At 43.2% G+C, this 27,431-nt stretch overlaps 1 protein-coding gene across 1 annotated transcript in view; it reads right to left on the bottom strand.

Annotated features, from left to right (window-relative positions):
* The window catches only part of EEPD1 (endonuclease/exonuclease/phosphatase family domain containing 1), a 62,170-nt gene that overhangs the window by 27,064 nt on the left and 7,675 nt on the right, over positions 1 to 27,431 (bottom strand). Inside the window, exon 2 of the mRNA XM_058830294.1 lies at positions 2,282 to 2,333. Coding sequence (XP_058686277.1) covers positions 2,282 to 2,333 — 52 coding nt within the window. The remainder of the gene's footprint in view (positions 1 to 2,281; positions 2,334 to 27,431) is intronic.

Genomic DNA, 27,431 nt, shown 5'->3' with positions numbered 1-27,431 from the left:
ACCTTCTCACAGTGTGTCCAGTTCATTTTCAATAGCCAAGGTGGCAGAAACATTTAAAGATACTGAAGTACCTAAGATAGAGTGGCACAAAATCCTTCTCCAGAAAGCAAGACCCCAACAGTTCAAGCAAGTTCTCCCAGCCTGTTCCAACAGTGCACTGGCTTCATGTGCCTCACCTCACAGGCTGCTTGCATTATTCATGGCCAGAATAATTTTATGACATATCATTTTATCTCGAGGCCCTGGTTCTCAAGAGACTAGCTGCACATGCTTAACTTCAGTGTGAATTCATAGAGCTAATCTGCAGCCCCCAAGCCTGTTCAGGGGGGCACTGCTGTTCAGCAGGGTGCTTCTGCTCACTCTGGGATTCCATGCAAGTGTCAAAAATATATAAGAACACTTTCAAAGCTGGACAGCAAATTTTAGGAACAAGAAAAATTCCAAAGTTAAAAACCATCTACAACAGACTGGAAAGTGTCCCACAGGAAAAAGTTTTAAGTTATGTCCAGAGCTACTTTAAAGGAAACTTTCCTTCAAAAACCAAAAAAACCCACCTTAGAATAAATTTTAAGATATTATAATTTAATAATATTCTGCATTCCTGCAGTATAATGCTGATAAATAATTACTTAAGAATACAAAACTCAGCACAGTGTTCTCAAAATCTGACTGCAAGCAGGCTGGACAAGGCATTTTGTTCTATTCTGTGGGTTTCTTTCCCCTCCTGTACTTAAAAAATAAAGCAAATTTCTTTGAACTTACATAATTCAAGCCTGTTATTTTCCATAGGGCTAAACTGGCCTTTTAAAATTCTTTAAGCTTGGCATTGCATGAAAGCAGATATCAAATATTCACAGCGCTCAATTTAGAAAGATCATTTCTCTGAGGCTGAGCCATTCTGAAGAGCTTCCTGAAGCGCTCCAGACAATGCCTCAAACTGCCACTCCCACCAGGCTGAAGTCACTTAACCTTGCCAGGCCATGTTTTTGGAGGCATTGGGCCAAATGGAGGGATGGGTCCGTTGGAAAGGTGGGAAGTGTACAGGGTGTGAGGAGCCACAAAATCTGACTGCTACAACCTATGAAAATTTGCTAATATCAACCTGTTTTGCACAATGAGTGCTTGAGAACCATGTCCTGTTCAGGTGCAAAAAACTGCAATGTCTCCTGCACAGTCCTCTGTTACTGCCCATTACCAAAACCTACCTCTTCATGTCAAAATCAGAGTTCACGAACACCAGAGAAGAGATGCCCCATGTGAATTAACTGGGGTGTATGGAGTACCTCAGTGAAATGCATCTCTGGTCAGTGGCAAAGCACAAGGTTGAAGCACCCATTACTGCTGTATTTCATTTTACTCATTATGTCTAGAGTACCCAGAAGGTGCAGCCTGAACACAGAACTGCAGGACCTTCTCCTTTACAGACAGACAAGGATGTGCTCAAGCCAGGAGAAGAGTTGCTCCTTCCTCCACAAGCCTTGCCAGCACCCATAGGTACAGAGGGGCTACTCGGGTCAGGACCAGCTCAGTGCCCGCTCTAAGACAGCAGTTTTTACAACAGGGCTCAGAATCCAGTTGTTTTCTTTGCATCCTAAAAAGTTTCCCGTGCTTCCTCACAGCTGGCTCCTTGCTCTTGCAGGTGAAGTAGTGTAGAAAGTGAAGGGAAGCCACTGGTCCCAGTATGGACACTGGGAGTCCATGGCACTGGTCATGCCAGGCCAGAAGAATCATGAAGTAGTAAGAAATTTGGTTCTTCATCCAGAAGAAGGCCATCATAGAACAATTTAGGTTGGAAGGGACCTTAAAAGATCATCTAGTTCCAACCCCCCTGCATGGGCAGGGAAACCTGTTGACCAGACCAGGTAGCTCAGAGCCCCATCCAACCTGGCACTGAAGACTTCCAGGAATGAGGCATCCACAGGCTTGAGGAACCTGTTCAAGTGCCTTCTCACCCTTACAGTAAATAATTTCTTCTGTGTACCTGACCTGAGCCTGCTGTGCTTGCAATACCCTTGGGTGAAGGGCAACACTGTATTTTATTAGTTACTGCTTATTATTAAGCATTGCTTACCCCAAACTTGCTGTAAAATCAGAAAACACCACAAGCACGTGGTCAGGTTAGACAAAATATTGACCCTCTACCTTCATGCACCATGTAGCTAGGAAGATGTCCTATTTTATGCAGCATGGTATTCCATGAAGTAAGGAAGCACAACTAACACAGAGGGCTTTAAGAGCTTAAACGTGTTACAATAGTTGCAGTAGATGCATTTTTTAGTACCTTTTCCAATGCTTCTCTGTCAGCCAGCTCCTGCACAGCCAGAAGCTTGATACTGTAAGAAAAAACAGAAAGAAAAAGAGAATTAATCACTCCACTGCAAGCATTACAGAAATCAAAGAAACAGCAGAACTAAAGCTCTCATTTTATCTTCTCTCTTGAAAAAAGAAATACAAGAAATGCTCATGATGTAACAAAATAAATAGAGACAATGTCACTTTGTTTGCCTTGAATTAGCCATCACAAGCAGATTTTTTGGTTTCCAAATTACAAGCATGTCTGAATTTGCCTTACAGAGAAACTGCATCAGTCATTACTTTTGTAATATCCCAAATTAACACCAAAGGATCTTCTGAATGACAAACACAGAAAAATATTCTAGACATTTCCATCAGTTGTAGTCAACTTTGTTCCTCTGTGTAAATGGGTTTCTATGAGTCCCAAAAAGCCATTCCCAAGGATTTACATTAAATATGAGGTTCAGTGATTAAGACAACCCAGCTCAAGAAATTTGAGGGAGAGATGAGGGAAATGTGCACTGCTGTTTAAAAGTATGGTGGAAAGACAATACACAACTATTGTTCTTGTAATGCCCATTGCTCATCAATCCCAAATTTCTTCACCTACTGAATCTTTTTTAAGTTTACTTCTAGGGGCTAAATCCTGCACACTGAATTACACTCACTTCAACAAGGCTATGGGAGCCACTCAAGCAGGATTCTAGCCCTGTATTGGAACTCCACAGGCTCACTTTCTTTATCCAGCCTTCAACCCTGTCACTTAATATATTATCCTTGGGCTTCAGAGGATAATTTCCTTTACCCAGGGATACAAAAACATTTGCATGGCAATAGAAGAATCAAATTATGCATATAAATATTGTTTAAATTACTCTCACCACCCTGCACACAGACACAATAAAAAGCCAGTACAGTTAAAAGCTCATATTCAAGAAGGTGTGAATAGTCAACAAAGAAGTCTGCCAAAGGATATAATAGAAAAAGTTTTATTAACCTTTCAAAACCCCATAGCAATATTGCATAATTCTTGAGCATCCACTGGTACCTTATATGCTAATTATGTACATCCATCCTGCAACAGCAGCTGGCAAAGCATAGTTCTAGTCCTGTCTTTCTATGGCTTTCCACTGCAGGTATTCACAGCCTAATCCCTAAACACCAATGTGCTTCCACTTTAATGGACTTGTAGCTTTCAGTGTCTTCAAGGTATCATAAAAAGCCTATATCCAATGAATTATAAAATAGCCACAGACAATACATTTCTAGTCTGCAGAGACTATTACTACTAAGACAAAGAGGATGGAGATGGTTCAGAAAACAATGGGATAATCTGGAGAATGAAAAAGGTATTCCATTAAAGCCCAACCACTATGGTGGCAGGGGACATGTGATTTGGTGTTACTGTTTGGTGCACACACACACACACACATTCAGCTGAACTGGAAGGCACTTAGGGAAAGTACAAAACCAATACAAAGTATTTTTAAACATAATTTTCCTTGTAATTCAGCCAGCATACAAAATAAAGATGGGCTGGGCAGCAAGCAAGGAAGGCAGCTCCATTTAAAAAACACTGCAGTGCTATGTCCAAGTCAGAAGGAGCCTCAGCTGATGCACCTTGGAGAAAAAGGTCCAATAACCCATGCAGGAACAAAGCAGCCACAGTCAAGACCTGTCTCTGAATTTAAAAGTCACCTGTTAATTTTGGATGACTCACCTCTGTTGCAGTGCACTTGAGAAGAACACTGGACAGGGGAGAGGGAGGTAGGCTAACACACGTGTGGATGCATTCAGGGTGCTCACAGCCACCTGGGCTGCTGCAAAGGCAGCTTCAAGTCTGTGTGCACGTGGCTTGGGGGTATGCATATTACTTTTGTCATTTTCTTCCTGAAGCTAAGACTTTTTCACTACTTAATCAAATCAGTCAAGGCTGCGGATGCTTCTACCAATTGACTAATTTATTTCTAGAACATTATTTGTGAGTTATCTGATGCTCAATAGCTGCAGAAGAAAGATGTAGACTGCCCCAAAACCAAGTACCAATTTCATCAAAAATCATCTCACTGTAAAAACCTACCTTCCTTCCCATTTACACCTGTAAAGTCCCACAAGAACTTTTTCAACTGGTATGTATTTATTTAAAACAAAGTATCCAGTCACACAGAAGCACATAATGAAACAGGAAGCAGGAATCTTTTTACTTCACTTCATAGTATTATGGAGATGCTGTATGCTTGTTCAGAGGTGAAGAACCCATACAAAGGGTTTACATCTTGCAGAGATACTGCATATGCAGGTTCAGAATTGAATCTCAATTCAAAGTTGCTACATCATTTGCAGCAACATTGGTTTGATTCCTGGAGAGAAAAATACTTCCTCTGCTGTTACAAATTAAGGATCAATGTTTGCCCAGTACTTTACTCTTTTCTCCTCAAGTGACACCTGAAAATACCTCAGGTATTCTTTCTTGGTCAAAAGGAATCTGCAAATGCAAGTTATCAGCCTTTACCCAACCAGCTGTAAGTTCCTTCTTTCCTTAAAGCACTATCACAGATGCTGTCTCTGTCCATTGGATTACAGCCCACTACTTGGAAAATTGCTCTTGATAACCAGTTATTTACTGCTATTTCTTCCAGCAGTTCCAAGCAACATTAGTATGTGTTACTTGATACAATGTCGGCTTGAAAATGCAGCTTCTTTCAAGGCTGCTTCTTTAGTCGTTTGATGCTTCAAAAAGAAAGCAGGCTGCTTATTTAGGTGCTACATCAGCAATCTTACAACCACTGAGAGCAGCTCATAACTTCATTTGCTGTTTGTAGCTTTTTTGCTCACCAAGCATTTCAAAGTAGAAGAGAATAAAGTCAGTAACGGGTGGAGGGTGGGGAGGGGAGGAAGTTTCCAATTAAAAAAATCTCAAAAGAAATGCCAGAGTTACCAAAAGCCAATGCTGAAGCCCAAGTTCTTGCAGTCTACAACACTTAAAAACTCTGTTTATATATATCCTTGGCATTATTTTGTTCATCATCACCTGTGTTGTGCAAACACTAACTTATGAATAAAGTCATAGAAAAATAATATTTCACAAAGAAACCCTATGGCTCCTGGAGAGCCAGCTCTAACCTACCAGCTTTAAAATATACTGGTTAAGAAAGTTGTCATATGAGTAGCTATAATAAAAATTGCTCTGCTTGAATGTGAAACTCTATTAAAAATACTCACTGACTGAATTACTTACATGATCTATCTAAACAAAGCTACTGAAATTAATATCCTGGCACCCCAGGCACACTCAAAATACTTGAAAACACGCAGTGATCAGGATGAAGGACTCTCCTCCAGCACTGAAAATATGCAAACATGATGTGCTGTCAAGGAAACACATGACTCCCTCTTTTTTTGGCCATGGGTGACGCACAGCATTCTCCACTAAGGGAATTCCTTTTGGTTTCCAGAAGATTAGTCACAGTGCTGAGCAAATGCCTATAGCTACATTTGCCTATAGCACATTTCTACGCCTCAGGGTATCATTGCAATCCTTTCCTCAAAGCCTTCCCACTCAAAAACAAGTAGCATTGGGTTTCTCTTTCTAATCCCACATACCCAGGAGTAATTTAAGACTTTTTGGCAGTCTTTTGCAATGCTGCAAACTTGCAGATAGGTCCCTTGCTGGCTGGTGCATTGCTGTTCACCATGAGCCATCATGACTGCGTTTAATTTCAACTGAGCTTCACTTCCCAGCTTGAATTCACATTGCCCACAAAATCCTATCTGCTCTTGCAGTGGGGAATGTTGGGGCTTTCTGAAGAAGTGCTACAGGGTCATCTGCCTGCAAACCAGTGAACCTATGGCTCTGCAGCAAGGCAGATGGGATAGACTGAGACTGCTGCACAAGGCAGATCCCAGATCCATCCATGCAGAATGAACCTCTGGTCTTCACCTAAGGAAAAGAAGCTGCTTCCTCCAAAATCTGCTTGAAGGGTGCTTTTGGGGTAGGAAGGTTTTTAGAATTACAGTCAGTTTCTGGACCACTCATGCACAGAACTAGAACTGCAGCCATTACAGGTCACAGGTCACCTGGCTGCCACTATCAGGGCAGATCATCAATGGGCACCTTGACCTACGTCTGCTGAACTGAGCGCAGCGTGGAGCTCAGGCTTCCATTCTGTGCAGAGCCTGGTAATTACGAGGAAAGGGGAAGAGGAGAAAGTGAGGAAAAGGTGAAGCATTACATTCAGCAATCAGAGACTCACTGAAGTGTTTAAACGAACACTTGGCCTCACAACAGTGGCCTAGAAAAGCTCAAATACATACTTTGCATGAGGCCCGAGTTTTTCCAAAAGCCTCATGCTTTCTATCAGCCAGTGCATAAGCCTAAAGTTAACAACATTGAGAAATGCCATTTGACTTCTCTGGCTTTTCTATCACCTTCTTCAGCATACAGCTGCACCAAATCCTCCAGCTTCAGCTGGACTCACGGACATTATTATAAATAGCCCATACAAAAACCACTCAATCCCAAACCATTTCGAGCAACATTAAATAATTCCTTTCTCCCTTCCTTTTAGTCCACAAACTCTTCCTCTTTGCACTTGAGATAAGATTCCATAAATATATTATGGCCCACAGTGAAGTTTTATGAAACACATATCTAAGAGTAGAGCATGAATACATGTAACTGAAGTGCTTGCTGACAGACATGTGCAAGTTAGTTAACAAAAAGAACAGGACAAAACCACTTGGGCCACCAAATTTGTGCACCAAAATTGTATTTGCAAACCTATCCAAACCGGCCTTACTCATAAATCTATCCTGCTCTAAGAGATGTGCATAAAACATGAGAGTTGAACTAAAAAGAGAAAAAAGAAAATGCAGCTGAGCTGTGCTAATGGTACCTGGGAGGGAGCACTCCCCATCCCTCACCTAAGCCTCCAGTTCTGCTGCTGAATGGGCAGGCTCATCACCATTCACACCACAGCCCCTGTTTTTCCTTCAGCACTTGCCAGATGACAGGGTGAGTAACAGTAAGGATGGGGAAGCCACCTATGCGTGTATGTGCTCCTTGTGAGGGCTGTGGTGGTCCCTGCTGCCCCAGCTGTCAACAGCCTGAGGTTAAGGGCTGTGATTAACTGTTTTCTAATTGATTTAAGCATAGCCAGATGCTTAGAGAAATACATGGAGAGCAGGGAAAGGTAACAGCCCAAAAGTGACAAACACAGGAAAACACAAATCTTGTGGCTTAAACAAATGTGGGGGGAGGTGGTGGGGGTGGTGTGTATAGAGGGAGTGGGGGTGAGGTTTCTTTGCTGTTTGGCTGTTTGTTTTGAATACAGACCTGCTGCTGGAGTTGTTCCTTGCTGCTAATGCCTAATGGACCCAAGGCTTTTCCTCCTGACCCTGCCCCTGTGATGATTACCTCGCACAAGTGTAGGTGAAAGAACAGCAGGCTCCCACAAACAGCACGGCAGACTATGTTTAACATGGTGAGATGATGGGGGAGCAAGTCTGAGCACCTTGGGGCTGCAAAGGAATCTGTGCCACTCCTTTTTTGGGGCTGCCCACACTGACCAGAGCAATGGGTCACTTAAGTGGGGCGCCTTTACAGTGAAGGAGCAACATTCAAGACTTTCATCAATGCATGCACTATAAAAAGCCATCTTATTTTTGCTGGCATATTCCATTTACAAAGTTGTCTTTCCTCCCCAAGACAGTGTTCACTCACACCCCCATAAAAAAAAAAGCAGGAGGAAAGAAAAGCATGCTCAATGACTTTCAGCCTCGTACATTTCCTTCATCTACCTCTGTGAAGTCGGATGAGGAAAAAAAGCACAGTTTCTCCTTTTCCAATAAAAGCATCTGCATCTTCTCAATCACTCCTTAAATGGAAGGAAAAACTGTGTCCACTGCCACATAGTAGCGGCTGCTTGAGGCCACCGGGCAGTTTCTGAGGCAGGCTGATGGGCTTGGATGGGAATACCATGCCATATTGCTCTGGGACTAACTGCCAGCTAATGACACAACAAAATATGTTGGAAGATTCTCAGGAAAAGAAAAATGCATCTACAGTAAGAAGAAATTATGATAAAATCAGGCAGCTGCATTTCCTACATATTAAATGTATTTGTATCTATCTCTACTAGAGGTACACATAAAACAGATCATATGCATGTTATATATAATTTTTGAAATATTCATATATATATATATACACAACTATACATAGATGAATTTATTTAGGGCTAATTTTTTCACAGATTCCTCACTGGGATGAAAGCAGATATTCTTCAATGCCTAGTCATTCAATGCTGATTTGCCTGCAGCATGGTCTGAAACCAAAAAGCAGATCAAGGCACCACAGCTGGAAAGGGAACCAGGAGTAAATGGAAGGAGCAGAGAAGCTGAAATCCATCAAGCAAATTGGCAATGTAGTGCAGGCCACACAAACACTCCCACCCTGATGTTTGCATTCATGGATCCTATTACATTATGTGAGTGATTGAAGTATTTGTCATGGGGAGAAAGGAAACTGTAATGGAACTAGAAGAGGGAAAGCATGAATTATGGATGGTTACTACTGAGAGCTGAAGGGGGAAGAACAGCAGCATTACCAGGCAGGAGGCAATTGAAATAGTTCATTTCTTTCCTATTTCAGTGATTCCTTGGGTTCAGGGATGCTCTTTACTTGCTATTCTCTGCCCTAAACTTGCAGCAAAGCCATCACTTTTCAGGACCTATGAACTTTGCACTGAGGATCTGATTTATGTTCAGCTGATGCTGTGGTTTCAGTGCAGCTGTATCATTGCAAGAACAGAACAATGATTCATAACTTCTGAGTACTGTGTATTCCCAATGCACGAGAGAAAAACCAAAAAGCTGAAAGAACAGCAAACTTTTTCCTAGAATTCTGAAAGGGAATAAAACCCACTCACAATGACCCAAACCACAACCAACTGCAGAAAACATGTGAATGCCCATGTATAATGAGACCTGGAAGCCTGCTTGACCATGTACTTGGAAACACCACCCAACCCATGGTATTTCAAATGGATGAAATCCAAGCTGCTGTGCATACAGACTTTCTCTACATCAGTAAGCAGAGCAGGTCACACTCAGCAAAATTAAGAGGGGAGCTGCACAAAACTTGGAGAATCTCTAAGGCTAAAGAAATGTCACTCTTATCCATCTACCCAGAAAAGGTGTCACCTGAGCTGTGAGGCAGAGGCAGTGATGCTTTTTCAGGACACTTGTGCAAACTCTGAGGGGTTCTATCATAGAGTGGGTTAGGAGCAACAGGGAAGGGTCCTATTCACCTCTTTTTCCACATAGAGGAGATCTTGGGCCTAATTCTTTCCTTTCCTCAGGTAAGGGGGAAGGAGACAGGACATAATTTCTACTTGTATAAAGTCTCTCTGAAGATTCCCTCCAACTTTTACACTAGAGGAAGTCACAGAAGGGTCACTTTGGGTGCATGCAAGGCACACGTAAATATTGTCCTTTATTTCACCATTAGGTTCATAAACCTGCATCTGAGGTACAGAGTACTGAAGACTCAAGCACTGTGCTAACCACACTTTCAGAAACACTTGACTAAGTTAGAAGCCATCCTATGGCCTTTTCTCTTGATATCCTGTTGTTATTCTTCCTGTCCTTCTCCAGTTTGGTCTCTGCAAACTGGTGCAATGCCAAGAGAGTGGCAGCAGTTAGAAAAGTAGAAGTCAGGGAAGATTTCCAAGGTCCTCAGAAGAAATGCTGGTTATTAAGGGCTGGAATACATTGCACTTGATTGAACAGAATCAAAGCTGATTCCTGAGAGGCAAAGGTTAATTGAGCAAATGGCTCAAAAGGATCAATCTGTTCTAATCCCTTATTTGTTGATTTTATTATTTTTTTTTTTTAAATTTTAACAGAGAGTTTAAAATAGACCAAGGAGCTGAAAATATGTCCCAAATTCCCAAATGCATGAGATGAAACCACAGAAGGCCTGGGACTGCCAGGAACATAATGACTACACAATAGTAGCCTAATGAATAAAGAAACAGTAAATCAAATACCTATATTAAATTATACTAAACACAGCAATCTTGTCCACACATAAATACTAACAGAGACCAGGTACATGCAGTGGCAATGCAGCCAAACTCCCAAAATCATTCAAAACTCAGAGTGACAGTCCAGCAGGCTTTGTCACCACCTCCACCTTCACTGATTGCTGCTGTGACAAACACTTTGCTACATGATAATTCAGGCAACAGAAGAGAGTACTACTGCAAGCAGCGTGTGTGTGTGTATGTGCCTTATATTTATGCACAAAAAAAATCACACCAGTTGTTGCAACTCACTTCTGACAGACAGCAAACCAAAATCAGTTGACTGCATTAAAAAAGGGGGGGAGTCAGATTTCAGTTTAATTCATATAATGATAAAATGTACTTTTCCTTCTCAGTATTTAATTTCTTATTCTATTTAGCTAAGAGCAATAATGTCTTCATCCAAACCAGTTCACCTTATGCTCAGTTGTTTTGAAGTTGGGCAAATCCTCTGTATAATGTCCACAGTCACAGGATTTCAATTTTTCAAAAGATGCCTGTTTCCTTATAATTCTGCAGGAAGAGAAAGACTCACAGAGAATGCTGTGTCTGTGGCAACATTGATTTCTTCTGAGTCATTAAAACTGGACATGAACAGCTCATTTAACTTGCACTGAGTTATTCAAATCTGTCCAACAAGGGAGGAGACCAACACCAAAACCAAAAAATTTAGAAGGTCATAAAAATCAAAGGTGACTTAGAGCTTCCAAATATAGGCATTATGTTATAGTGTATGCCGTCTCTGGCGTTTGGCTCTTTTTCTGGATTTTCTGAATCATTCCCTGCTGGGGTAGAGAGTCCTAGTTCCAGAAACAGCACCTTCTCCCACCCAATCCTGCCCTACTGCAGCAGTGGAAAAACTGAGTAGTCTCTAGTTAGATAAATGGATATGCTTGGGAAAGGGCACACCACCACACTACTGTTCTGCCATGAATTACAAAGCTTCCAGCAAAATCATGAGGCCTTGGGAGGAAAAATGGTTAATAGGGACTCTACTTTAAAAATACACCTCTATGTCCCTGCAAAATGTGACTTGAGCCTGCTTCCCTTTCTCCTTTAGGTACATGAACCATATGCTATCAAGCTCTTATGTGAAAGCTCATCATGGCCCCTTATTCAGCCTCAGAAACTGAAGGTGGTATTACTTTGCCATACATGCACAGCCTTGTCTCAGACAAATGAGTTTAAACAGTTAAAATCATTACAAAGGGACACAGGGAAAGTCAGTTTGTTTTGCAAAATACTTGCTCAAGAGCAATGCTGCAGCTTTATGGTAGTACAACCACCATCAGCTGGTGACATCTGAGTGCCACTAAGATTTAGCCTGGTGCTGTGCAAAGAGTATTGAAGCAGGCTGAATCTGGATACAGAGCTCTGCAGTTTTTTACAACACACTCTTAAGAAAGAGACTGACCCTCAAGAGCTGGCTCCTGCTTCAAAGAGGCTGGCGAAGTGCCACAGCCATTGTGCATTTCATATGCGCATCTTTTGCGGAAGACTTCATGCCAAACTGGAATTGTTTAAGTGGTGGAAGATGCTAAACACTGGGCATTAAAACAGAGGAATGTGCACAAAAAATGCTCAAAGAGACTCTACAAAATTACTGAGGAGAGGCACTGTGACAAGGGAAAAGGAGCACTACAGAAACCAAGAGCAGTGCTTTGGTCAAGTGCACTTTTCTCCATGGCTCTTTCACAAGCAGCTTATGTTGTCTTACAAATTCAAGGACATTTTGATGAAAAGGTTAAAATGAAGTGCATCATTATAACAGGTGGGAAACAAAGCAGAAACTGTACTAGCAGACAGCCTGTATGTTTTAAAGACTTCCCATTCTGTGGCCAAAAGCCAGCCCACCCATATTCCAACGCGGAGCTTGGGAAGCTGGTGACAAGACCTTGACACCAGTGCTCTGCAAGGGCAAGCATCCAAAGACGTTTTCAAGATTGAGACCTTGTCACCATGAGAGGGGGGGAAAGTGTGGGTTTAACAAGATAACACTCATGCATTACTACTCCAACTCAAGTCTCCAGTGCAGGCCTAGCCTAACACTATCGAGTCTGCATGTCAACAGAGCGGAGCGTCAGTCAGCACAGCCATCTGCTGCTCCACACACAGGAACGGCGTCAGGACCCACCGCCAGCAGCTGGGGTGCTCTCTTTACAGCATCTATCCCATATGATGAAGGAAAGGTCACAATAGGTGAGAATTCCTCAGAACTGTCACTCAGCTGGCCCACTCAAAGGTTACCAAAAAACAGAACAACCCAAACTTTGAATGAATATGAACATTCATCATCCTGAAACAGAGGTCAATTGCACAGTCCAAAACAAAAAGTGAAGAAATGGAAAACTGTGAAAAGAAGCGGGCCAGAGGTAGCAAAGGCAGAAAACCCAAGTTTTGTATACCAGTGAAGATGACACTCCTCCATCTTGCACACACCCAAGCCTTTAAATGTCAGAGAAGCCACAATAGACATCTCAGCCTTCTGTCAGTCTTCACTACTATTTACAAGTGGTGTTGATGTTAAGCCATAAAGAATTTTGTTTACACTGATGGTACACTCTTAGGTAGCCAGAAATGCTAGTCAGAAAACAAATGAGCCAACACTGAGGCTGTATCTGCAAGAGCACACAGAAAGCACAAATTAGATAAGAAAACTATCTGTCAAATAAGGGTAAGAAGTCAAAAGCCTTCTTTCCAAGAGCTAATTACAACGGTATCCTATCAGCTTCATCTACAACATCACATGATACTGCATTAGAAAAGAGAATTTAGCTTATGGGGCATTTGAAGTGACATTTATATAACTTTAACCCAAATAACAGACCAGACAGTCTTTCTATCAGTGCAGTTGTTTTGTACTTCAGTAATGACTTTGAAGTGTGATGAGGGTTACGTGAAGTTTAAGCCTCCAGTTAGCCAAAAGCCACAACCACATATAGCCTTTGCTCTGAGTATCGGAGTAACACGGAAAGGTTTTGATTTAAACCTCCAGTGGATGCATCACATAGCTGTAACTCTAATCTGGGAGCAAATGTAATCCATCCTCAGTTCTCAAAGTCAGAAAAACTGGCTGAGTCGACACTCTCCCAGCCAACAGCTGTCCTCAAACCAGCCTCTGCTTAGTTTGCTGGCAGAGATACACCAAGCAGAAGGGACAGACCACTCAAAAAGAAAGCATAAGCAACGTAAACATGCAGCCAAGCAGACTATGGCCTATTTTCACAGGCTGCTACCATTCACTTTTTCTACTGCATCTCAGAAAATTCCTTGAGATTGTGCATGGCAAAGAGAAGAATCCTCTACCAACCAAATCCTGTGTGCCTGTCTCTAGCAGTACTGCAGAACCACAAACACAGGAACATTGGTCAAAAGAGACCATTTGATGCAGCAGTGTCCTCAGCACGGGGCTACCAGGAGGTCAGCTGTAGTCTTGAAAACCTCTAAAACACTGAGAAACCATGACCTTGAGATAACATCTTCCAGTGCTGCACCAGCTTCTGAGTGAGGAAGCTTCTTTTACTGTCTGTTCTGAAGATCCCAAAACAACCACCTGCCTGCTTCTACTAAAGCAGGGAGTTATTTCACCTGCAGTGCTGGGCTATGGGCTTCCATTTGAGCTTCACAGGGCTTCGTTGGCACAGCTGAGTTTCTTTAGGATCTTTTGGATTCAATGCCTACTGTTTGCTACAGTGGCCATTCCCTCAAATTACACACTGTTATATAGCATAACTATAACATTACTCATCATAAAAGATAATCATCCTGCATGGGAAATATCTACTGCCACAAAAGGTCTTTGTTGACAAAGGAAGAGGCTTATCTGACTAGATACAGGGGTCAAGTAATGTTTTCTTTTCCCCGCCCCAGCAGCAGCTTGTGCCAGATTCTTCAGAGACACACGGTAAGGAAGGCAAAGGGCTTCTCCGCTTTCCCTGCTGCTCTCATCTCACATAACAGGATGCCACCACTGTCCATATAAGTATCTCATTTGGTGGTTCCCAGGCTTTCTGGGCTGCAGCCTGCTGTCAAGATTGGAGCTGCCCTCCACAGCAGATGACATGCTGTTGTGAAATAGTTGACCAAAAGATACACAAAAGGGATGTCTCACCAAGGACAAGACCACAGTCAAATCAGTCATACCTCAGGAATGAGGTAGGTGGAGAGCAACTAATCCTTTATTTGAGCTCCTGCCTAGGTCCTAAACTGTGTGGCATTTTCTGTCATGGGTTTATTAAAGTGCCATGTTAGAAGTTTCCTTGGAGAAAGCACAGCAGAAGGTTTTTCCCCTTGTTCTATAATGTGCTTAGCAAATAGCACAGTTGAGTTACTTTACACTCATTTATCACAGCAGCCTCTTTGTTCTAGTAGCTTTTGACTTTGAGATCAGGACAAACTCCATCAGTTAAGGAACCTCATTAAAGTGATCTATTTCTCCTAGAGAAGAGGAAAAATCTTAAGTTTCTGTCATGGAAGTTATCACTGAGAGTTTCAAATTGTGGAACACTTCTATGTGGAATAGCAAGCTTCAAATCAAGAGTGTTATTTGTGTACACACATAGAAGCTTATATTGCCTGCAATAATTAGCACTGTTACAAAAACAGGTCTTTTGGTCAATGTCCACGGAAACACTGTGCACAGCGGCCTGCCTAGAAAATGCTTCCCTGCAGCAGAGGTCTGTGCACAGTTTCTCCTTGGTCCTAAGGAAAAGCCAGGTGCTGTGGAAGCTCAAGAGGATTGCCATCAAAGTGAAGCCCCCTGAAACTTTGGGTGAATGGGCAGAACAAGCAACAAAGCCAGGACAACATGTTATTTCTAGAGCAATTCCTGCAATTTCAAGAGCATGAGTCATGACTTTATGGCAAGCAGAATCCCTGCATTTGTCAGAGTGTTTAAAAAGTAAATAAACAAAAGCAAACAAATGAGAATTAGTGTCAATTCCAAGTGCCGGGATTTGATAAGGAATAGTACAGCACAGCTGAGCAAGGCCAGGCAGAGCAGCATCATGCTGAAACACAGCAGCACTGCCCAGGCACCCTGCTCCCAAGTGCCAGCACCATGACCACGCTGGCCACATCCACCTTCCTGGGGTGGCCGTATGGCAGGGCTCTGTCTCCCTCAATGGGCAGCAGGACTGGCCAAATGCCAGAGGTGACCACCTGGAAAACCTCTCCCCGTGCCCTGTTCCCAATACACAGCAACTCTCCTGCCTGTGTAATTTAAAGTTCATGTCTTCATACTCCATTCCCTGTGGACTTCCACATTCTTTACAGAGGCAGCAAGTGGTGATGCCCCAAACAGCCAGGGTGTAGCCTGGCTGTCTCTTGCAGCTGCAGACAAGGTGGTGTGAGCAGTCACCACTCCTGCTCAGCAAGCTGTATCCAGCAGCCGTTAGGGTGAAGCCAATTTACTTGGCGGACGAGAAGCTCCCAGATTAACCTGGATCAGCTCCGGCTGCTGAGAAAGAGTAACAAGCAGCGAGCGGGAGATCTCAGGGACACGTGCTGCTTCTTCAGTGATCAGAACGTGCTTGAAGCCACAGAGAAAGGATGGCTCTCGTCCAGCATCGTGTCAGAGATGGAGGTGGGACAGACCCAGAGCAGCTACAGCTCCCAGGCACAGTCTACTCCACTTAGACCACCTCACGTTTCAGTTTGTCATTTAGACATTTTACAGAGCAGGAATGCATACACGTTATAGCAGGGCTAATTATACAGTGTACAGGGCTCCTACTTCCGACTTAAGGACAGCATTAATGCATTATTCATTACTTCAGCATTTACTCTTCACTATTTGGATCATTCCTCTGATTTTTGTAGTAACTCACATTCCTCCTCTCCCCCGGTGCACACCCCCCACCCCCACCCCCATTTAGTCAAATAGCTCCTAGCTATAATTTCGATTACAAACTGCAAGCCCTGGTTTTTGGAGGATTAATTATGGAGGTGGAGGCAGAGGAAAAACCTGGTGGATGATAAGTGGTAGTTTAGAAGCACAGGACAGCAACAGGAAGTGTCAGTCTTCTCAGCAAGGCCCTGTTAAGCAACAGAAGTCCAAGGCTGTCTCTTTCTCAAAGGGCATCGAATAAATCCCCAAACACTGAACAGCTGCAGCTTAATCTTAAATGACCATATGCTATTTAAAAAATAAGCCAAAATAAACAAAAATTCAAACCAAAAGCAGAACACCTAAGAAATCACAAAGGCTGTGAGGATGGAAAGGGAAGGGCCATTAATTTTATTTTAAAGCTCGTAATAAACACTGATGCCTGAAAACTGTCACAACTTCTGCAGTGCACAGCCATCACACAGGTATGTAGCCAGTTACTATAGAAAGCTGTAGAAATTACTATTACATAAATTGCATCTATGGAGGAATTCTATTTAACCAGCCTGCTAGTATCCACTAAGAAAAAAAGAAAAGATTTAAGGTCTAAAGAAAGGAGCACTTGTCATATCTGCTTTACCAGATACATAATAGTGGACAATAAACACAATTCTGCTGTGTCAGCCCTGTCACCAAAGGTTTTCCTTTAGAGAGAATACAGGTAAACTTAAAAGCAAAATCCCAAATCCGTCTAATTTTAAAAGACCTTGAGCTTGTTGGGGATTTAAAAAAAAATAAATCTTTTTAAAGCTCTTCAAAGAGCCATGGAAAGGAGATTTTGTTAAACACATGATTCTCAGCATCTTCTTATTTGTGCTACACAGTGTGTGTAGGGCAAAGATTTAAGGCGCTTTGCCTGCGAGTGGATGCAGCCTGCCACAAGCTGCAGCACTGTGCATTCCCTGAACTGAAATAACCCTGCACAGGCAAGGATCCAGCCAGACATCTTAGGGGTTACTAGGATTCACACTGAAAGAGGAGAAACACTGACTCTCACTCTCTCTCACCAACAAAAATAAAAATTGCCAAAGGCAGACATCTACACATGCTTAAATTCAGCTGGGTTGGGATTGCATTGCCACAGGATTGAGTAAGAGGAAGTTCTCTTATCTCCCTTGGTTAAACAAAAACGGCATGTCTTTTTTGCTTTATAGAGAAAAGAGAAAAATAACATACACACCACATAGCCTCTGTAAGGGGCTGTAAGGGAAAGAAGTTCCTGAAGTTATGCAAGTCCTAGCAGTGTAAGAAAGGTTAATAGCGTTTACTGAACTTTTAATAGGGCATAACTCTGGCACACCTGCACCGCATCAAAAAGGTGATTTAATTACTTTTCCTGTTTATTGCTCCATGACTAAAGGCTCAGAAAGGAAAAGGGGTTTGGAGGCAGAAGCCATTTACCAATTCTCCTTTCCACTCACCTTGGCTAAGCATTCCAGTTTTTTGCAGATGTGCAGCACATATTAAGGGTACTGAAGCCTCCACATACATTAATCACTTCAGTGGGACTGATGTTGGTTTGCAGTCCAGGTGGCCAGGATACCCAGCAATAAGGATCCTGATGAAGGGGAGTCCATAGAACAGCAGCTTGGAAAGCCCAGTCCCTCATCAGGCTGGCTCCTCTCATGCACAATTCCAATCAGACACCTGGAGCTTCCCAAATCTTAATCTACAGCTGAAGTGCCTGTGGTCCCTTAGAGGCTCACCAGCTTCACTAGCTTAAGCAATAAAATACTAAGCAAATGCTAACCCTACTGTGGTGTACACATATAAACCAGTAAGGAAAATCACAACTGCTTCCCCAATGCCTGAAACACCAATATCCAGGAAAAGACTGGCCATGCCACAGATGATAAAAGAAAGCAGGTACTGCACCATTCAGTCACTTCACTAAATAAAAAAGCTGTGTGCAAGATGGCAATTTTGGCATCTCAGTAAGGTCAACAGCAAAGCAGCACCATCCTTGGGGATAAGCATGAGGAAACTAAAAAGTGAGCCCTAATGGAGCAAAGAGGTAGGACGGGTCTCTGGGTGACACTATAGGTCATACCCAACCTGTTACAAGCCCACAGGATGCTTAGCAAGGCAATGATGACAAGACTGGGTGGTCCCACTTGGACAGTGTCAGATGTACAAATGACCATGTAGTGACACAAAAGGATGAGGGAAGAAGCAGCACCCTTGGGGAAGAAAGGCTACAGAAGTGGCAGTCATAGGAGAGCAACTTCCAGGAGAACATCAGAAGGAGATGACAACATACATAACAGATCTCATGACAAAAGCACAGAGAAAAATGCTAAGGACATCTTTCTCAGAAAAGCAGGGTAGAAGAAGGGAGCAGAAAGGAGAATTTTAAATTGCCCTTCTCCTCTTCAGAGAAAAGCACAAATCGTTTAGGCAAAAAAAATTACACATTTTAGTAGTCAGTAATCAGAAAAAGAGGCTGACCTAACACTGGAACAGATCTTCAGCAGTGATGCTCCTCCCTTCATTTAATAGGATGGCAGGGTGCTTTTCCCAGAGCCCAGGTCACTACAAAACCTCCCACCGGCTGAAGTTTGCTGACAACAACCAGAAGCAGAAAGAAAACCTGTTCTGATGAGCAAGCAGGGGCAACTTGTGCATGCACAGATACAAAGACATCGTGCAAAGGGAGTTTGGTTATACCTCGTGGCAGAGACAACCTTTTGTAGGGACCAATCTGTCCCCCCTCTCCTGCAGGAGAACATGAATTAATCAATGTTGCCACAAACCACCTCACAACCAGCTCTGCACTGAAGAACTCTCTCACGAGGCACACCATCTGATTTCCTAAGTCAGCAGAGCCTGCATGCTGGGCTTTTGATTTCCTCTCTGCCCTACCCCCATCCCAGAACACAATAATGCTTTAAAGCCCTCTTTCAAGAAGGGAAATACCCATCATGTCTACAGGATGTGAGAGGTGAAAGGGATGTGGGCTGGCTGGAGGAGGTGGAGCAATGCATCTCTGACTGCTGTGCCCTTTACGTCATACCAGGACCCAAAGCTCACAGCAGCAACCCATGGAATCATAGAAATATTTAGGCTGGAAAAGGCCTGCAAGATCACCAGCTCCAACCACTAACCTGACACCACCAAGTCCATCACTAAACCCTGTTCCTTAGCACCACATCTTCAAGGCTTTTAAAGACCTCCAACACTGGCAACTCAACCACTCCTCTTGGCAGCCTATTCCAATACTTGGCAACCCTTTCAGCAAAGAAATTTTTCTTAATATCCAATCTGAGAACATGCATACCATTGTGGGATCTGTGAAGCATCTTAGCCACCTCCCACTTTAGTCCTATCTCCCAGGAGCACAGCCTTTTCTACAGGACATGGCTCTGAAGGATAAAAGCAGAAAGTGTGAGATTATAGATCACAACAGATCCGTAAAATTGTCAAGTGTAGCTCTAACTTAATCTTGCTTTTTTTTTTTAGAAACACCATTTTTTTAATATTTCTAAGAGGCAAAACTTGAAAGTTAGAGCCTGACAATGCAAAGGAAGCTCCAACATCTACATACCATTGATTTAGGGATCCCAGTCATGCTGGCTGCTGCTCATGGCTATAGAAGTTTCCAGGTTCTCATCACTAGGAGAAACCCTGAAAAAACCCAGCTTCCCTCTCCTTAAATATCTCCTTTAACACTCCAAATACACACAGATAATAACATTGGAAGGAACAGTGGAGCAAACAGTAGCACAGCCAGATGTACCAGAAGTTCTAACTTCACCTGAGCTCCTGACCTGCTAGAAGGCAGGAAAAGGTGATATAACTCAGCTGGAATATATTTCCTTTACTCCTCTTTCTCTTTGAATGCCTTGAGAGCTGTGCAAAGTCTTCTGGAGCAACACCTTCAGGTATCAGGTTGGTTGACCATAAGGCCACCATCTTATAAATTATACAATCCAAACCTCCAAGGTCAAATCCCTGCACTGAAAGATGTCCTTGTAAAGACATCTGAATATATCTATTTATTCATTACCTTGTTCTCTCTCTCTCTCTACTTGTATCTGGGTTTGGGAAAAAAAAAAAAGAAAAAGCCAGTTCAGTAGAAAGCACAATTCTCCCTGTCCCATTAACCTGCTTTGATTTCCCCAGGCTACCAGCACACAAAAAGAAACAGCAAACCAGGTATGGATCATCCTCTGAGCGGCTGCAAGCAGGGGGATGGGGGGATGGTGTTTCTTCCTGCTGAAACCCAGCCCCACCACCCATGCTAAACATTTGCGCTTCTTGTTGGCAGGCCAGCAAGCAGATAAATGGAACACGGCCACAAGCCAGCCTGGCTAGCCAGGCGTCCTCACTAACACACCACAGAGCCAAAGGCTCATCCCACCATCACACCACGCAGCCGCCCTCCGCCTTGGCTCATCGCTAATTCAGGGTTACGTTATTCCCAGGAACCGCCGCTTGTGTTCCCGCATGGAAAGCCAACAAGGGAACATGCTAGCCTTCCGAAAAACCATACTCTGTGAGAAGGAGGGGATTAGGAGGGAACAATGTCAGAGTGTCTTCAGTGAGCTGGAAGCAATCCCAGCTTCTAGCTGCACAATGACATGCAGGAAGGAGTTTTGAAAGCTTCTCAGTCACAGAGGACCCCTGTGTGCCAGGCTCGGAGACGTCTGGATATAAGAATGGCCTTTACAGCATAAGGATGCAAGAGGACTACCGAGCCCCCTATGCAGACCAGCCCTGGCCAAGCAGGGAATGGTAGCTCAAGCTTAGCTTTTCCTTTCTTGGCATTGGGTGCTAATTGTGTAGCCCAGATCCTTAACCTTATTTAGGTCAGGGGCTTCAGCACAAAACAGTCTCAGAAACACCAGACTTGTGTGGGAAAGTCTGCTTCATGCAGGCCCAGAGCTCTCCAATTATTGGAGCTGAAGTGCAAACGTATCTTGGAAACGGATGAAGGAGGAAATTTTGCTTCATGGGATTCACATACTGGTGCAAAATTATGTCTTGTGCAGCTTTTGGTATGATTTGCATGTTTGGTAACAAGCTCCAAGGCAAACTCTTAACAAGTTCCAAGTCAAACAAGCTCTTAACAAACTACATGCAGGGCATGAAACAGAATTGTGTGGATGCTCATGATGTTCCCCATAGGTTCTCTCTAATGCCCTGGCCACCCACTGCCATGCCACACATGCCTCCAGTTTGCCACTGATCTTCTCAAGTTTGAACAGGTGCTAACATCCCAAAAACAGTGGAGAAATGGTGAAGCTGGCCGTGCAGACACCCCCAGGGAGAAGGAGCTAGAATATTGAATGCTGAACCCTCGTGACAATTTTATTGGATTCCATAGTAGACATGAAGCAACATAGAGGGCAGCAGTGATTTTTCTCAATGGTGTTTACAAACTGCAGGTCTACGAAGTCCATGGAGGAGAATTATAAAGCTTTTACAATGCTGATCCCACTCCTTTTTGATTATTCTGAGGAAGAAGTAATCATTGCTCCATGGAAAGCATTCCAGATTATTTGAAGAGGTGTGCCTCACACAGACTTTGTTAGCATGACTGACTGCCTTCTAAAGTTGTGCTATAAAAACAATCTATAAAAATAATCAAACCAGTAATTTAATACCTATGGGCAATAACACAGTACTAAAATATATCTTGCCATTCATTGCACCCATAAAGCAAAATGCCAGTATGGAAAACAAGACATAAAAACAGGGTGACAGGGAAACATGCACAAGTGTTTGACTGGATGAGGCATTCAGGAGGATGAAAACCAAGGAATAATCACTGTCCAAAATTTAACCATCAATTCAATGGGAAAAAAAGGTCTAGATCTGACAGCATTTCTAAGAACATCCCAATTTTGAGGAGTAGACCTGGGAAGTAGAACTTGAGCTAAGCACAGGGAGTAAAAAATGGAAGCAACAATCTCTGTGCTTTTTTTGGATGGTGGATTCATGCTGTTGTATGACCCTTGCTCCTTGATAACATGAAATTGGCCTGCAGCAGCTAAATACACAAGGAAATCCCATCTCCAGAAGAACTGAAGTTTTTAGACCATCATAGTTACATTCCTACTGAAAAACACACTTAGGTGCGAGTAAGGGAGCACACGCACTTCATGCTGGTCTGGCTGGAGACCCCAAAACATATCACCAAGCACTCTAAAAACTAGGGCACAGGGAACCTTGTGTGGGCAACTCAGGCTTTCTCCTACTAATACCAGGGATTAGCCAAATCAAGTTGGCACTGATGACGAACGACACTGCCATGACAAAGCTGATATTCCTCCAGTACTTTCTATTTTTAAGAGATATTCTTAACAGCGTGCTGTGCTGAAGAGCTGCTAGACAAAAAGATTCTTCTGATATAAATTCATCAGTCTCTCCTCACAGAGCTGACATCTCCAGACACTATCTTCAGGAAGATAAGATGCATATGGAAGAGGAACTGTAAACTGTCAGTGCAGCATGCACCCGCACAGCATAATCAGATAGGAAAAAAATACTGAGCACTCACACTGACAAGTGCCTAAGGTACATACAATCTCCTTTAAAACAACTGCTCCAGGAAGTTAAAAATAATACCATGTCCAACACATCAGGAAGCTAACAAGTAATTTTTCTGCAGAGTTTTTAGTACCTCTGAGTAACAGAAATGGGAAATATAAATTCTTTTTTCCTTTAAAGCAATGGTATAAGAGCCTTGTCTAATTGCAAGAATTCCTAACACCTCCCTGACATAAAAGGTGAGGCTGTAGTTTTCAGGCAGCTTCTGCCTGAAACTTGATGTATCTTAAAAGGCACTGATTTTCAAACTGCCTGGCAAGAGGCCTCAGCAGAGAAAGAAATGCTGCAGCACATCTTGGAACAAGAAGATGGCATTAGAACGATTTGGGGGAAGCATCACAGATGATCCAAGGAAACTGAAGTCCTCAGCCTTGTAGGTGAGAGATGATATTCAACCCTCATGGTGTGAAGGCAAAGGCTTGATCAAGCAGCATTTGAGATAACTGTAAGTACTTAAGATATGATAAGACAGAAAGCCAATTGAAACCAGTGAAAAGGCTTTAGATTCAGTAGGGGTGGAAAGAGGATATGGAAGTGGGGGGGGGGATCATGTTCAGGTTGCAAGAGCAAGCTTCAAAGATAAGGTCAAAGATAGAAGAAAATATATGACGTAATTTCCTTTCAACCTATGGACAACCAATACACAGATATTTGCCTAGTTTCTTACTTTCAGTTTCTTTTTGCCAAATTTCAGAGCTCAGCTGGGCAATACAGGTCACATCATCCTTGCATACCTCTCCGCAAAAAAACTGCTACACACACACACAGAAAAAAGAAAAGGAAAAAAAATGGATAGAGAAACAAGTCAAACCACAGCCAAGTCCAAGTGCTCTCAGTTTAAAATAGAAATGGGAAACTCCACATGCTTGGAGGTGGCTTTTGCACAGCTTCCATCCAGCAGCAATCTTTCCAGAACTTTTACAGCCCAGAGTCGATGTTATTCAAATATCTATCTGTATCTATATCCATGAGCTGATGACTGAAACCTTATCTCCTCCTTTAAACCACGGCTTCCTTTTGTGCAGCGCTGCTTTGCACTAGAGAGCTCAGAAGCAATTAAAATATGACATTGGGGGGTTTTCTTGGTAACCAACGGGTAATCTTCACCAAGAAAACCCTCTGGGATGTGTTGGGAGTACCTCTGTGTTTCTGCCAGCAGTACCAGCCCCCGTGCCCTCACCCAGGCCACATACTGCTTATTGCTCAGTGCCGTGTTTTCAGGAGAGCAGCCAGCACGGAGGGCAGTGGGCAGCGCTGGCAGCCTCCATTGATTATGAAAGGGGACCGTAAACACAGCTAGAGATAATGGAAAGAGCTGTACAAAGGACTAGCAGGAAGATACAGACAGATAGATAGCCAAAAATTGCACTGTCATTGCTGCCAGAATCATAGGAACACTTGGGCTGGTCAGAATAAAGGTTACAAAGTGTAGCCAGGTACCACTGCAGCATCTTCTTGACAATAACATTTATTTTAGCTCTGAATTCACCGGCAGCTCTGGTGTTTTGTGTATGGGGGCAGAAGCTCTTGCAGACACAGTGTACTTCCTGTCCTATGTATTGTGGTGCTGGTACATGCCTCACCACCAGCAGCCCCACACATCACAAGAGGGGAACAACTCAAAGATTTCCCCAAGGCAATCCTTATGGAAAGGGATCCCATCATTGCATCTGGTGGAAGAGCAGTATCTGCCTATGTTAGCTTAAGATGGGATTACCACTGGAAATTTCCTGCCCTAGGAGAAAAGCAGACTGTTTTAAAACAAGTCATATGGGTTGTTCCCAGCTAAGACTGTCCTCCCTGACAGCGGTTCACACTACTCCATATTTCTGCCTGCTTAGAAGGAGAAAAAAAAGAGGAGTAGGGTAGTCATTTAACATTCTACAGGTAGTAAGTTTGACAGCAAACCCGTAGAACTTGCCTTGCATGTATGAAAGAAAAACTTGCCTAGCAGTTCATTTTTCAACACCAAATTAAGACCTGCTTTTGACACAACACCCTGCAATTGAGTGGCACTGAAATGAAACCACACTTGGTCTTATTTGTTTAAACAGAATAAATAAAGAAACCAAATATATGGTTTCTAAGTCCACATCCAGCACGTATCCAACGGCTCACGGCTTCCACTTTGGCAGAAAGGTGGCTACCCTTTACTCCAGCCAAGCCTGAGCAAGAGAGGGGAGGCACTGACCGGCAATTACCTCAAGTGAGCCTGGAGCAAGCCCTGGGCAGCTGAGCGCCTCCGCACCCGCAGGGCTGTGACCGAGCGAGCGGCACGGAAGCGGAGGGGAACAACGGAGCTATAAATACCAAGGAGTCGAAGGATAAGTCTGAAGGCAAAAGCAACAGCCTCTTTATTCCGCCCGCCTCGTGGAGCAGAGGGAATGGTGGTTCTGCAGGACTGGCGTGCAGCAAGCACAGGGGATTTAGGGCAGGAAGGCTGCCACTGCCTCACGCAGCCAAAGCAGAGTTGATCAATTAGCTGTTCAGTAACCCATTAAAAACCTGCTCAGCTGTGAATGGCTTGGACAGCTGCTGTAGCTAAATTTGCACAGGAGTTCGAGCACGTTACCTGAAACACCTATAAAAACAGGGAGAAAAACAGGCACGCAGAAGGAAATCTTCTGATTCTCCCTCTTTATCCGTAAGCCTACGGTGAGAGCTGCTCCCAGGTATAGCCTTGCCCATTGGGATGTTCACCGCAAAGGGCAGAAGGGCATTACTGTGCTCTCTCTCCCCCAGCTCCATGACAGACACAGGGACAGAGCAGATGGACAGAAAGCCTGCATAGCCATGAAGCTCCCTTCCAGACAGCCTCAATCAGAGCCATACCGATCCATTCTGCACAAGCAGGCTGCATTAATTCCACTGCACTCACAGTGCACATACAGTATCCACTGTGTTCTCAGCCAACCCTAGCACACACAACAACATATCCCCAGATGTATCCTTCCTTAGGAATTAATTGTTTTTTAGATTATATTTTTATACAGAGTTGAATTTCTGGAACATGCACGCACATGAGGCATATGCAGGGTAAACTTATTTCTCTTACTCACTGGCCTCTAATAATTTTATCACAGGCACTGAAAATAACAGCTTGGCACTGATGCCAGGTTCCTTCCTGCACAAACCCCCAGCAGCAGGGATGGAAAGGAGGTCAGCAGCACTGAGCCTCCCCAGCAGTGACCGAGCAGTTTAAAACACTCATGCCATTTGAAAATGCCACGTGGTCTGATCAGGACATGAATATGCTCTATATGCCAGCGGTGAGGTGAAATAGTTTATTGACAGAAAATATCCTTGTTTACTGTGGCTACATATTCCCTACATATTTATCTACTACTGATATGATGCCCATTCCGCTCTCAGCACCTTACAAGCCATTTTGGAATCCACTGTAGAGCACCAAGGCCTGAGATGAGGGAGAGGACCAACATGAGAAAGGACCCCTCAGCAAAGCCTTTGTGCACTTTCACTCTCTGATAAATCAGTGGGGGTCACCAGCTATTACTCAAACAAAGCACAGTACCTCTGTAAAATAATAATGAAAAGAAAAACTCGAAGAAGCTACTGCGTTCCTATTTTTAACCACTGCTATTATTAATGTGCCACAGTTCTTGTCTCCATCACCACACCATATAATAGTGTTGAGAAATTACTGCAGCATATTGTAATTATTTCAGTAAGGACACTGTGTTTCCATCTGTCAGCTTACACTTGCATTACAATGAAGAACAATATGATTTAAAAATAAAGTTGCATGCACACTGTAATCCATGACCTATCACCTCCTCTGTGCTCACTCAGCCAAATCTTGAAATCATGATTTGGGTGAGTTTCCCAGAGAAACACCAATTAGAGACTAAAGAAGCAGGGTCCTCCTAACAATGAAGCTGTAGGAAACACACTGAAGCTCAACTCCATCAAGAAGGATGCAGCTAAATTTGAGAAAACCTGATTGTGTCCTAAATCTCCCTGTTTAACACCACTGGAGACCCATATTCAGAGTGAGCTAGACCAGCACTTGGTTGCAGAGACAGTGTTTTCCTCTAGTTAACAGTGACTGGCCGAGTTTCTGCTTGCACCTTGTCAGGAACTTAGCAGCCCCTTGGTTCTTCTTTCCCAGTAAGAAATGGGAATGATCCTATGGCTCTTTTCAAAGACAAGGTTAGAAAATCACCCTTCCTGCAGCTGTACTGCAAGCTGCCAAACCACAGAAAAATCACAAAGCATTAAATATTTCTGTTTAGAGAACGAAGCCCTATGTGTAGGTATGTAGTCTGTCTCCTACAGTCATGTGGGACAAGCTTTCTGAGAAGTCAAACAGGATGAGCTTATAGTCTTGTGGCCTCTGCTTGTGATTCAGGAACAGGAAGTACAATATCACTTAATAATTCACCAATTTATGACCATAAATCAGCCAACCCATTTAATCTTTGCCACATGGAATAAAGCAAACCTTGCAGGATCTGCAGGAATAAGCTGGCAGCTCTGCTTTACCAAAATACCTGCAACATTAACCCAGTGACACAAAATAACATGTGCAAAATAGTCAAACATGCATGGATTGAAAATATGTGGCCATTAAGTGCTGCCAGATGTATCAA

Source organism: Poecile atricapillus, chromosome 2 (genome assembly GCF_030490865.1).
Source record: "Poecile atricapillus isolate bPoeAtr1 chromosome 2, bPoeAtr1.hap1, whole genome shotgun sequence".
In the NCBI taxonomy this organism is placed as follows: Eukaryota; Metazoa; Chordata; class Aves; order Passeriformes; family Paridae; genus Poecile; species Poecile atricapillus.
Note: the sequence above shows the minus strand (reverse complement) of the source record. Positions and strands in the feature narration are given on the sequence as shown.